General features: G+C 24.7%; 1 protein-coding gene across 1 annotated transcript; it reads right to left on the bottom strand.

Moving 5' to 3' along the window:
• Positions 1-3,945: 3,945 nt before the first annotated feature.
• Positions 3,946-5,810, bottom strand: LOC101514021 (reticulon-like protein B14). Its single transcript, XM_004496997.4, has 5 exons — positions 5,614-5,810; positions 4,836-5,016; positions 4,604-4,733; positions 4,370-4,439; positions 3,946-4,287 (listed from the first exon to the last, which is right to left on the bottom strand). The coding sequence occupies exons 1-5, from the start codon at positions 5,705-5,707 to the stop codon at positions 4,118-4,120; spliced, it is 645 nt and encodes a 214-aa protein (XP_004497054.1). The 5' UTR covers positions 5,708-5,810; the 3' UTR covers positions 3,946-4,117.
• Positions 5,811-15,039: the final 9,229 nt, after the last annotated feature.

Below are 15,039 nucleotides of genomic sequence, written 5' to 3' on the forward strand. Positions count from 1 at the left end.
CAAAAATCAAAATATATGTATTATAAATAAATAAAAATGTTTAGATTAAATAATTTTGAAACAAAATAATGACAATTGTATATTTTTCTATAAATCTATAAAGTATAGATCATTTTTTATAAATTAAAAAGTCATAATTTTTATGTTAGAAAAGATAATTTCAAAATATAAAATATTATTTGGTTGTTTATAATTATTATACTAAATTTTTTTACATTTTATTGTAAAAATATTAAATACTATAAAATAAATAAATTTTATTTTACTGATATTTTTGATAAATAGTATTTATTTATTATAATTATATAAATGATAGGAGAATAAACATAGATGTCATAATCAAGACTTAAATCTTGTACATCGATGTAGAATTAAAATAATATTAAAATTATTTATAAAATAGTATTTACATCTATAATATAAACAATTGTTTTGCTTCAAGATAATAGTTCATATGTCAAGTTTTAGACAAATAAAACATTTCTCGATTCTCTGACCGTGAACATTCACAAGCTTTTTGTGACAAAAATTTAGTATTAAAAAAAGTTGGTTTGTTTTTCAAATTAAATAGATATATTTAAGGAAATAAATTATATAATCAAAAACTAAAATATCAAAAAGGCATATAACAAATTAGAAAAAACTAGCATATTATTTTTCTATTTTTATTACTTTAAATCTGCCTAAAATAATAATTACACATGGAAAAAGAATTCTCACAATTTATGTCATGTCTTTTAAATTCCGTGAAAATTGTATGAATTGCTATTAATTCATGAAAGAATGACATTATTCACCATAAAAATTATGTTGATTTAAATATTTTTATTGTAATCATAAATTAAATTTTTAAATAAGGTTATAGTTCACTTCAAATTTTCACAAATTTTTATATCTGATTAAAACCCTAAAATTATAATAAGTTATTTGTGATTTGAACACGAAGAAATTAAGATTGAAGATTAACGTTTTGAGTTTTTAATAAAATTTTTGGAGTTGAAGATAAAGATTATTAAATTTTTATTATTTACTTGGTTTATTAATTAATTAATTAGTTTTAAGTTTTTAATTAAATGAGTAAATAAATTAATAAAATAAATTTTAATTTTAAATATTAAATATTGTCTTGTTAACAACAATTACACTGTCATCTTGTATCACTTCATTCAAAATTAACCACATCACTATTTTTTTACTTAAAAAAATTGATAATTAATTTTTTTAACTTATTAGAATTTATAAGGATATAAATAAATACAAAATTAACTAACCATATTTTTTAAGCCTAAAAATATATTTAAACTATAGAAAAATATATCAAAAAAATTCTACTACACGTCGAGACGACGGAACCTTTCGCAAAAAGAGAACGGAATCTGAGTCTGAGTCTGAACCTAAACCTGTCCATTAGACATAAACTCACTTAAACTATTGAAATTCATCAACAACAATAAAAAAAATATATATTATTTGATCTACAAATAAAACACCTATACTTTATTTGGATGTAAAAGAAATATAAAAACAATAAAATAAGATGAAAGTGAATAGAAAATTAAATGATTTGTTGATTATTTGGAAAAATATATATATTTAACAATTGACATCAATATTCTTACATTAGCACAACAATAAATAAAAAATGGAGTTAATTTTGATTATTATTTTTTTCTTTTTGTTGTAAACCAAACTGTAGATCAATAAATTTTCCTTTTGCTTGTATTCCGTTGTTCTTCTTTCGATTCAATCAAACGAGCCGTTTAGCTCAAAATTTTAAACAATCTTAAATAAAGAAAATGATAATGCTAGCAAAGTCTATATAATTTCGGTCATTTATAATATAATATTTTGATTATTTAACTCACTAAGATTTATTTTTGAAGTTTGTAAACATTCATTCTTTTTTAAAGTACATTGATTATAAAAAAAATAAAAAATAAAAAGCTGAATAAACAATTATAGTTCAATGTCACTTAATTAATATCTTATTTGATATCCAAAACCTTAAACAAATTCTTTAAAATTGTTGTCTTATAAAAATTCTTAACATAAAAATAATAATTTAAAAACAATTATCCATAACTTAAAGATAATTTTCTGTCAAAAAATAATAATTTAAAGATTTGAGGATTTTAAATGTCGATTGAGACGGAATTATGTTACGTGAAACAATCATTGTTAAATAAAAAATCTGACTTTTATCAACTTCAAAAAAAATTTCAAAAAGAAAAAATAAAGATAAAAAATAAAAGGACCATACTTATTAACCAATATAATATAGCCATGCAATTAGTTAATTGGACGGAATTTCGTTATCGATGACTTTCTATAAAGTGGGAAAGAGCTTCAAGTTACATTGTGATTAATTTGTTTACTTAAAGTAAACTATTCATTTTAAATTGGTCGCTAAAAAACAAATTTGAATATATTTTAATTAAAAAATACTTTAATAATCTTCGATGAATATATAGACATCATCTTTTTCCTAAGGTCGCATCATACTAGTATATATAATAATATATATAAATAGCGAAGAGATTCATACCCTCATTAATCACATATCAATATCAAATTTAATTAAACGTTTGTAAGTCTCCATTTTATTTTTCTGTTTAATATTCTATATTTGAAAATGAAGATTACATGTGTAACAAGATTGTTGTGCATTGTGGTTACTATGATCCTTGCAAAGACAGAGTTATCAACGGGAGTAACATGTAACGCATTACAATTGAGTGCATGTGGAAGTGCCATTATTTCCTCAAACCTTCCCTCATCAATTTGTTGCAGTAAATTGAAGGAACAAAGGCCTATTTGAAAGATCCTAACCTTAAAAAGCTTGTTAGCTCTCCCAATGCTCAGAAGGTTGCTGACGTATGTGACTCCCCCTTCCCCATTTGCTAGACAACAAGACTATCATTCTTGTCACTGTTTTTCGGTCTTCACTTTCAATTTCAAACCAAACTATCACCTAATAGGAGTATGTTGTATGTTTTTTCTATGTCTTGTACTCTGTTTTGTCTCTCATCAAGTGGGAAAGTTTCTCTCATTATCTCACACTATGGTTTTTATTGTCCAAATTATCTCTTGTCACATCTATGTATCCCTTTAAAGGGTGACTTTATATTGAAAAAATTAAATTTATTGAATTGATTTATCTTGTCTTCTTTTATATACACAACTACATTTGTAGATTTTTCAATTATAAAAATTAGATATAAGAAGTAAATAATATTCATGGTAACGAATGTTCAAACATTAGACATGATTTTTGACTTAACCCTTTTAATTTAAAAAAAAAAAAAAAAAAAAAAAAAAAAAAAAAAAAAAAAAAAAAAAAAAAAAAAAAAAAAAAAAAAAAAAAAAAAAAAAAAAAAAAAAAAAAAACTAGAGTTTAGTAATTGAAATTCAATCAAGAGATAAATAAATTTTAATAATAATTTTTTCAATTCATTATCCACTTAAATCGAATCATGTGTTAGATTTTGTTTAGTTTTAAAGATAAAAGATTTTTCAAATTACTTAAATTCATTACCCACTTAAAGCCAATCCTGTCGTTAGATTTTGTTTAGTTTCAAAGATAATAAAGATAAAATAAGGAGATTAGTAATAAAGAAAATGTGAAAAAATAGATATTAAATTATTTTTCTTCCAAAATATATACACAAATTGAAAAATGTTATTTTTTTCGAGAGAAAGTCTCACTAATATATCGCCATGAGTGTCCAATGCATATGCATATGTAAGTATGTCCATGGTCTGTGTTTCTACTTCATAGATTTTTATACAATTGAACACTATATCAACTCAAACCATAAAACCAAGTGGTTAGTCTCAAATAAAATTCACTTAACGATAAATCATCTTGGAGAATCTAAATTTTAATCTTGATTAAAACAATATTTAATCAAATTTTATTTATCTTTAAGTTGAATTCTACATTACCGAACTAAACTAGTGACCATAATATATATATATATATATATATTTACAATCATTATTATTTATTTACATATTAAGGCAGGAAACAGATTTGCTTGTAGCCAATTTATGGCAAAAGCTGATCAAAGGTACATCATATATTTTATTTCATGTGTGACAGAATAATAACTAAAAATCATCTATACTTCTTTTCTTTCACAGGTCCCCTTGGAATCCTATTGAGAAATTTGGAATCCAATGTATTGAACAATCTCTTCACGTCTTGGTTTCCTTTACTTGCTAGATAATCCACCTCATATTCATATCGTTGATACATAATTGGAAGTGTCACCACGCACATAAATACTGTACAAAATTGCATAGCAGTTACATATTAATAATTAATAATGCACAATTAGTAGTAAAATTAACTTGTTTGAAATCTTACTGGTATATAGTAGATTGACAGTGCTGAAGAAATTTCCAATTGTAGACATGATCCATAGACAAGCTATAGTCTGAAATTCAATCACTTTGATGTCAACAAATTAATTAATTTTAAAAAAGAGTCTATTATTTGAAAATGTTTGAAATTTGAGATATGAAAAGAAAAAGTCCATTAGATATATATATGGTGAATTTTGAGGTATGAAAATATTTGAAAATGTTTCTTTCACAATACCACAAAGAAGAGTTTGAGGTCTTTCCCAGTTGAAATGTCATAAAATTTCCTTAAGAACAGGTTGAATTTTGTATGAAAGAATCTAAGGTTGGATTCTGAGATTTCAAGATCATAAATATCAGGAACTTTCCTGCAATGCAACACATTAATAATGTTAACTCCAAAAAAAAAGATGGATTTTAAATAGAGACAGCACATATTTGATTTTTATAAGGTTAGAAATATAATTTACCAAGTGATAAGTCCAGCTGCATTATACCAAATAAAGAGAATGAGCATAAGGGCTATGAGGATGTGGCATAACATAGTAACAAGATTATACTCAACCACTTCAAACAGAAACCAAACCGTTGAAACTCCAGCTACTACTGCTGCAGATGTTCTCTTGTCTTTCCATAGCAAGATATCAGCAACTGCAAAATCAGAACAATCATATCACATGTTTCCCTTTTAGGTCTTTCAAATTTTAGTATAAATGCACCAAATGGTTTAGGTTCATTGCATTTTGGGTTATTATTCTTGTTGAAAGTATTAAGGTTTTTACCAATTAAGAGTATTTCAAGTTATCCGGTTTTCAAATTTTCTAATTTTAAAGTAAATTCACATATTTCTCAAACAAGTATTGTTGCACTTTGATGCTATATATACTTACCTTTATAAAAGAGGTACTTATAATTGATATTGATGTGAGTCTAATGCGACAATGAGATTTATTTTGATAGATTTTTTTAAAGTAAATTGGATCATTAATTAAGGTGTAATTTATAATTCTAAAATTAAATAATAAAAAATGACAACAATTATTCTGTTGTTGAAAAAATAGATATTATAATTTAAGGGGATAAAATTTGAGGATGAATTTGGTACATGTATCTCATTCTATGTGTTTTAAGAAATATAAGGGATAAAAGTTTGAGTCCACGAATGACTTAAAATATTCAAAAATCTCCATGTGCAACAAGACAAGAAAAAAATTGAAAACATAAAAACGTAAAGATGTGAAATTTTACGTTTTCCTCCACCAAGGATAGCGTGAAGTGTTCTTTGACGACCAAATAAAGCAGGGGTAGATGATTGCAAAAATTCATTGGAACGGGTTGGCATGACTTTGGATTAATTGATTGAGATTGTTTTAATAATTTGTACTGTTTGTTGATGAATTTTGTACCAAACCAAATTAATAATTTGTAGCACTGTTGTGACTCATGCGCCATGAGGCCTATAATATATGAGTGATGTACAAAGGAGATTATGGTTCTAAGCTTTGTGACCAAGAAATTAATCAAATCAACATTTGCATAAAGAGGAAAGGATGACTTTGGCATGGGTTTCAAGTTTTAATTATTTCCTCGTGCCCCGCACATGATTTAATATATACTATCAATCTTTATATACCATGAATCTTTGTTTCGTGTATTTATCATTTCTGTTGCTTGTATTAAAGGGTCTATGTTTTCGCGCAAATATATACCATGAATCTTTATATATCAAAGTTGATGTGAATTGTATGTAAAACAATTTGATATATTGTTAACTAATTGAAATAATGACAAACAAGAATAGAGATAGAGAAAGTGAGTAAAGAGAAGAATATATACTGAATAGTATTATAATTTTATTGTGTATTTTTTTATTACAATATTGATTTTAGAGTACAAGTAAATAGACATTGACTAATGAATTAGAAGGAAACTTTTCAAAGTAATTGCATGTGATATTATTCCCGTATAAACTTTTCAATAAGTTTTTCTAGAAGGAAAAACACAAGTCTCTTGTATTTGTTGAATGACAGATTTCAACCAAAATATATTTTTGACTTGTCTTTTATAGTACTAAAACTTCTTCTTCAATTGATGATATAGTTGTTGTGATTTGTTTCATACATCTCTATGAAATTGTTGTACTTTTCTCATGTAAACAAATAGCATCATTTGTATACTAGTATGGGAGATTGATATAAATAATTTATATCTCTAAAATAACAAAGTATATATTTGATATTGTTCCAATGTCGTAAATGTAATGAAGTTCACATTGCTAATAGAATAATAACAAATAATATTTAACAACAAATAATTAACAAGATACATTATCATTTGAATGCACTAATATATACTTTAGAATGAGTACAGTTGGTGAACTTATAACATTCAAAATATACAGCTGATTTGACTAGTTCATATATAACTATTTTATAACATTTGCTATATAAGCTTCATAATTTACAAAAGTATTCTTCAATTACTCATATTGTAATCTCAAACAAATCTTTTCTTTTTCTCAATAATCATTTCAAATTATTTCTTTAAACAATCAAATTTTAAATGATGTTATTTCCATATCCTCATTTAGAAACTATTCACACAAAAATATTACACGATGTCCATCTAGATTGTTTGAGCACATAAAGAGATTATTCATTTTGATTAAGTTATCTCTTCAATAGTTTAAATTGTATGTCTCACATAAATTAAATCCTTTAAGAAGCTTCTTATGATCGTCACTATTAAGTGAGTCATACAAATATGTTGTAACACATTTTTCATATATGAATTGAGTCTTTCATGTGCTAATAAACTTAATAAGGTATGAAAAAGTTTTTGAAATCACTTCAGATGAATATGTCTCTTCAACGGTGGACTTTGATCATACCCATGAATAGCATGTCAAACTTTACGTAGATGTATTTCACCATTCTTAATTTCATTTCGCGCGAAAAATAATCATATCTAATTAGCTTCACATTTTCAAGTGTGCAAACAGCACTTTCAAAAACCTATCGCTTTGTAAAGTCGGTTTAATTCCACTTCAATGGTTTATTTCTATTTTCAAAGTATTTCTTTGTCTAAAATATGTAATAGACTTTAGTTCATGGTATTCATTATCATTATCACATATATAATGCTCCTATCAAAAAAAGATATTCATGGTTGACAATATAATATTTCAAATGAATCTTAATTACGCATGAAGTGTAGAAGAGCAGTGGGTTTCAAAGATAAAAATCTTCAAACAACAAAAGAAGCTAACAGAAAAAGAAAGTGGCTCAAGTGAGGAAAAGAAAATTTCAAAAGAATAGTTTGACATAATTGATTTTTCAGTTTTAAGAATAACTGATCACGTACCTAAAACATACAAACATAAAGAAATCTCAATATTTTATATCATGAACTGAATATTATGGAGCTAAAAGGAATTCAATGTTGACAATATTTTTGCATACATTATAGCGTTATATGTGATAATGATAATGAGGTTTAATCGATAATTTCTCTTTTATTCAACGATAATTTGTAATCAAACTTTCAAAATATTCTTGAACTCAATTTTACTACTTCAAGAGCATATTTGAGTGGCACAAAAATATATGTATTCTATTTTATTTTTATTTCTTTTAAATCAATATTGAGATCAAATAAATCTTATTGATTTCAATCGTAGTTTAAATGTTGTAGTTCACGAGGAACTCAACTATAAATATTTTGTATTTGACAAATATTTTGCTACTTCATTAGCATATTGAAGGGAGGTGAATAATTTTCTTTGTTTCAAATCATACTGAGATTAAATAGATCTCATATATTCCAATCATTGTATAAAAAGTCTATTTTTTTAAAGAAACCAACCACTATTTGATGACCAAGAAAATCATACTTTGAGCAATCCAAAGTAAATTCTTTAATATTAAATTTTTAGTTCTTCGGGAACTATATAAAAATGTCCATAAATGATAATTCAAGAAAATCACACTCATGCAATCCTTCAAGGATGCTTCATTGTTAAATTCTTTCAGAATTTATCATATATTTCATAATTATACAAATTAAATAAAAGTTTTCAATAAATTTGTTATATAAGAAATATGCAAGATTAACATATTAAAATAAAAACTATAAAATGAATGAAAGAAATATCAAATATTGATAGGAAATATAAAATATTAAACATAAAGAAAAGAAATAAAATTGAGAAAAAATGTAATAATAATAGTATAGTTAATATGCAATGAAAATATTCTACATTTAAATTATAATTATAAAATTCCATATTATATTAATGTAACCAAAATAGAAAACAAATTTAATTAATTGTAAATCATCATTTTGAAAAAATAATTGTAACTTAATTAATGGAAAATCAATTTAAACCAAACACATTTCTTTCTTTTTTTTTAATTTAATTAAAAAAATTATTTGGTGTCAATCATACTATTATTATCAAATCAAAGTCAAAATAATAATCCCTAACAAAAGAAATAAAAAATTTACTCAATTGATTTTAAATTATAGTTTTAATTATAAAATAATTGCAAAATTGATTCAAGCATGGTTAATTTATAAAACATGAATATTGATATTTTTTTTATGTTTTTCAAGAATTATATAACAGGTTTAAATAATGTATTTGTGCAATCCTTCAGAGATGCATGAATATTGAATTCTTCTAGAATTCATAGAAATAAATATTGAATTTTTAAGTTTTTCAAAAACTATATAACATATCTAAACAATATATAAAATGATAAATAGTATTGTAATCCTTTGAAGATCCATGAATATTGAATTCTTCTGAAATTCATAGTGAATAAATAAACATGATATATATTAAAAAAATAAATAAACATGATATGAAGAAGATTAACATGTAAAAATTATGAAAGATATATATCTATTGGACTTATTATTCTTAGAGCTTTGGGCTAGTGACGTGTTGTGAACTAATTGAAGCAAGGGAGTGATATAAGATAGTAGAGATGTATGTGAGAAAGAGAGAAAAGAGATTAAGAGAGAGTGAGTAATATGATTATCTTATTGTTTAGTTTCTATTACAATGTTAGTTTTATTTATAGATCACAAGTAAATTGACATTCACAAATAGGTCTAATGGATCTAATATTCATAACAATATCAATCTTAAGCAACATTTTTTCTTTAAAAACATCTTCAACTTAGTCAAATATTTTTATTAAAAAAAAAAAATAAGAACCTTTAATTAGATTATATAATTTCAAAATAATTTAACGTTTTTGTCTTTTAGAAAATTCTTCCAATTTTCAATTAATAAGATTTTTTGTCTTTTCACATTATTCCACTAAATACATATAATGTTGGTCTTTATAACTTTTCATATAGCAAATCAATTTAATTTTAATGTATAATTTATTTGCAAGTTATATTCTCAATTTTCAATTTTTCTGTATTTCATTTTTCTACTTTCAAAAAATATAGTATTGTCATATTTTTTATTTCTATTTTTTTTCCTTGTATATAATCTTTTTCATCAAAAGAAATTTCAAAAAGAATATCATGAATGAGTTGTGTTTAACATATATTTATTTATTCAGTTATTTTTTTATGTCGGGCTTAGGTCTAACTTGAATCAACTCATATTTGAATATGTCATATTTTTGAATTAGGGCATAACAATATAACCAAATGCGTATGAGACAAGTGACTATCAAAATTCATCTAGATTTCTTTAATTCTAAGATTACTCAATGACAATCATGACTCTTATACCACAATCCTAAGCACACGATGACAATGATTACCATTCATCATCTACACACGTTCGAAATAAAACGGTAATTTGTAAATCATGCATCATACAACTCATAATTCTAACGAACTTATTCTAAAAACTCTAGAAAGCATCCTATAAAATGACACAAGTTAAATGTATACAATTTTCTAACTTTAAAAACCTTCTAGTATCATACACAAAACTTACTTGAGCTTTGGAGTGTGCACACACACCATCGACGAGAACCGTCAACTATAGCACTCTCGCATTTCCACCCCTCCGGCCACAAATTTAGGTCCATTATGTATCATTGGCATCAACTATAAAAATCAAACCAACAACCATATATGTAACAAGTCAATTATGTTTGTTTCTATTTCATTTTGAAAAAAATAATTATTAAACATGAGTTCTTTTTTGTGTGTGCATCGTACAAATTAAAATCTAAATATAATATTATATATTTGAAGTGTTTGTGCAATACAATTCAATTGAATCAATTGAATTGAATAATCTCGAATGGTTTCACTTTAATTAAAATTTATTAAAAGTTTAATTTAACTATTTGATAAAATATAATATTTAAAGTTTCATATTTTACAATAATATGTTATAGGTCATGTTAAAATTACAGATAATATATTTATTCAATATATAGAAAATTAAAATATTTAACATTTTTAATAAATTATTATTTTATTTGAAATTCTTAACCAACATCCTTAAAACATTATTTATAAAAAAATAAAACCTTTTTCTTATAAGAAAAACCCTCTATTTGTATCCTTGTCTTTTTGGACAAAACACTGACACATAGTCATAACGAAAACCAAAAAATTGACTGTCCTTTCATATTTCACATCGCCGAAAGTTTATCAACGTTCATCGTGACATGCTACAGAAGGTAATGCATCAAAATAAATTACTCAAACCAAACTTACGCATTCTGGTTTTCGAAAATCGATTGCTTCCTAAAGTTTATAATTCTTTATTGTCAAATAGAAAGAAAGGCATAGATAGATTTCATTTGACATAAATGGTTTTTTTACGCAATTTGACACTAATAATTGAATATAGTAACTTATATAAGTCAAATTGAGACCTTTTGCAAATCGAGGAAGGACTCTGAACCTATGCATAACCTCATTGCCTTCTTCTTTTTAGATATGTATTGATTAGCCTTTACATGAAAGGTTGTCTATGGTAGGTTTTATTACAATATTAGGTTGGATTGAGTCAAAACGTTTGAGTTAAACTGAGTTAGAATATTGGTTTATAACGTTTTTTTTATTTAATTGTTAATAAAAATTATCACATTCTTTTTAATAAAAAATAATATAATCTTAATTTTTTTTAAATATGATGTAACTTATCTTTATTATTTTTATAAGCATATAATATATATAAATATTTAATTAATGAGAATTTCAAAATTATAAAAATCATCATAAAACACTTGTATTGCAAACATTAATGTAATTAAAATTGTATAAAATACTTAAAAACATTAAAATAACTAAAGTTCAATATCTTAAAGGAATCAACTAACTTTTAGAAATAAGACTACATAAATAAAGTAAATTGTGTCTTATTTTATCTTACATATGATCTATATGTATAAATACAATATGGATAGAAGATACGGTTTCAAAATATCAAGATACAAGTACCTCCATAAAAAACATAAATTTTATTATATAATTTAATTAAGAGAACTAAAGTATTTAACTCACTGTAAATTTACGATAAAAGTTTAAAAAATCACAAATTATATTTAGTTATAACATCAAATAAATTCAAATACCTAAATAATATTATATTTATATATAAGAAAAATTTTGATTTCACTCAAAATATAATAATGAGAAAAAATATAATACCCACAAGTATCAGATAAGTATCTTGTATGAATATTTCACTATTTTAGAAATGTTTCATGTACTCAAATTTTTTTTTGAACGTTTTACTATTTTGTAAAATAGTAAATGTGCAACCCTACTTATATTGGTATTAAATTGATCACTTGAACTAATGGAATTCATCGAAATTCTTTATACTCTCTTTGATCTACGATTAAAACACCAAACACCTTAGCTAAAAAATTTAAACATCCCCAAATAAAAAAATGTTAAGCAAGCAAACAAAGTTTTAAATAAATTTCAGTCATTTATTTTATATTTAATATTTGTTTTAATTATTAAATTTTTTCAAGATTTATTTTATTCATTTATATCATTGATGTGTATAAATGTTAATCTTTTTCCATAGTACATTGAATATAAAATAAAATAAAAATATTGATTTTAACAATTTATCGTTCAATGTCACATAATTATTGTTTTATTTGATGTCCGAAATCCTAAGAAATTATCTTTGAATTGTTGTCTTCTTCAGAAGAAAAAAAATCTCAAAGTAAAAACAGTAATTTAAAGACAAATGTCAATAATTTAAAAATAATTTACTATAAAAAAGTAATTATTTAATAATTTAAGGATTTTAAATGTCAATTAAGACAGTAATTATGTCACATTAAACATCCATTATTAAATAAAAAACTGACATTTATCAACTTTAAAAAGGACCAAAATGAATTTCATTAAAAATAAAGGTCTTAAACAAATCTCAGTTAAAAGATAAACAAAGAAAAAAAATGTAAACATATTTATTCATACTTTTTAAGCAATATAATATAGCCATGCAATTAATTAATTGGACGAAATTTTATTATTGATGACTTTCTATAAAGTGGGAAAGAACTTCAATTTATATAATATAGTGATTAATTTGTTTATTTAAAAGTGAGCTATTCATTTTAAATTGGTTTTTGAAAAATCAAACTTAAATGTTAAAAATGTGTTTTTTTAATCATTATTATACACACACATATATATATATATATATAAGTGATTTTTTATATAAGCAAATATAATACATTAACTTATTATATTAGTATTTTTTTTCTTTTTCGTTTGACCGTGATTTTTTTAATCCTCAACTCCTTCAACGTTTAATTCAAATACCTTTAGCTCAAATCAGTTTATTAATCAAACATACCACTAGTATTTCTTGCCTATTCCTTTCAATTTAATTGGTCGTGGCACAAACCTAGTACTCCTCTATTATGACCTTTATAGTCAATTGAGCGATCCAATGAGTGAGCAATTAAGCTATGAATACACAATAAACCTAAAGCCTTCCGCAAATTCATCATGATCAAAATATGTGGCGCTCACTTTAGCACTATTCTCCATCCACGTTTCATTTGTTGAATAACCTTTTATAATATATATATAGATATCATCTTTTTCCTAAAGTCACATTATACTAGTATATATAATAATGTATATAAATAGTGAAGAGATTCATACCCTCATTAATCACATATCAATATCAAATTTAATTAAACGTTTTTAATTCTCCATTTTATTTTTCTGTTTAATATTCTATATTTGAAAATGAAGATTACATGTGTAACAAGATTATTGTGCATTGTGGTTACTATGGTCCTTGCAAAGACAGAGTTATCAATGGGAGTAACATGTAACGCATTACAATTGAGTGCATGTGGAAGTGTCATTATTTCCTCAAACCTTCCCTCTTCAATTTGTTGCAGTAAATTGAAGGAACAAAGGCCTATTTGAAAGATCCTAACCTTAAAAAGCCTGTTAGCTCTCCCAATGCTCAGAAGGTTGCTGACGTATGTGACTCCCCCTTCCCCATTTGCTAGACAACAAGACTATCATTCTTGTCACTGTTTTTCAGTCTTCACTTTCAATTTCAAACCAAACTATCACCTAATAGGAGTATTGTATGTTTTTTCTATGCCTTGTACTCTCTTTTGTCTCTCATCAAGTGGGAAAGTTTCTCTCATTATCTCACACTTTGGTGTGGTCTTGTTACAACACTCTGTGGCCCTTGTCTGTTGTTGTTGTTGTAGCATTTGATGTTCTGTCACCTATGCATCTCTATTAATGAATGTAGTTTCATGTTGTTTTGGCCACTATGGCTTTTATTTGTTTTATTGTCCAAATTATCTCTTGTCACATCTATCTATCCCTTTAAAGGGTGACTTTATATTGAAAAATTAAACTTATTGAATTGATTTATCTTGTCTTCTTTTATATACCCAACCACATTTCTAGGTTTTTCAATTATAAAAATTGGATGTAAGAAGCAAATAATATCATGGTAATGATATCAATGAATGTTCAAACACTAGATATAGTTTTTGACTTAATCCTCTTATTTAAAAAAAAATGAATTTTAGTAAACCGAAATTCAATCCACGGATCAATAAATTTTAATAATAATTTTCAAATTACTTAAATTCATTATTCACTTGAATTCAATCATGTTGTTAGACTTTGTTTAATTTCAAGGATAAAGAAAGTAAAATAAGAAGGCTAGTAACAAAGAAACTATGCAGTTATCTGAAAAAGTAGGTAGTTTTTTTCTTTCTTTCCGAATGTATACAAAAATTGAAAAATGCTGCATATTCCCAGAGAAAGTCTCACTAATATGTCACCATTAATTGTGTTTGATTCTGCAACCCCCTTATCCACCGTGATTTCCGCCAAATCAAGAAGTGAAGCAAAATCGTTGTACACATAAAAGGCAACACTTGCATCGTGAAAATTCACGAATATTAAATTCGTGATACATAGCACTCATAAAAATTACTCATTTTCACTCCTACCGCAGATACACAGATAGATAATCCAAGATATTTGATGGGGCAAAACAACAACTAATTTAAATATCAACATATTGGAGAGAAAAATAAATTACAAGTATACAAGGTACAACCACCGACACAACAAGATAATGGACAAAGCGGCACAAAAAAAATTGGGGAGGGGGTCTTAATAAATTGATACTACAATTGCACCAAGAGAGTAGTTAATGGATCATTC

Source organism: Cicer arietinum, chromosome 4 (assembly GCF_000331145.2).
Source record: "Cicer arietinum cultivar CDC Frontier isolate Library 1 chromosome 4, Cicar.CDCFrontier_v2.0, whole genome shotgun sequence".
Lineage (NCBI taxonomy): Eukaryota > Viridiplantae > Streptophyta > Magnoliopsida > Fabales > Fabaceae > Cicer > Cicer arietinum.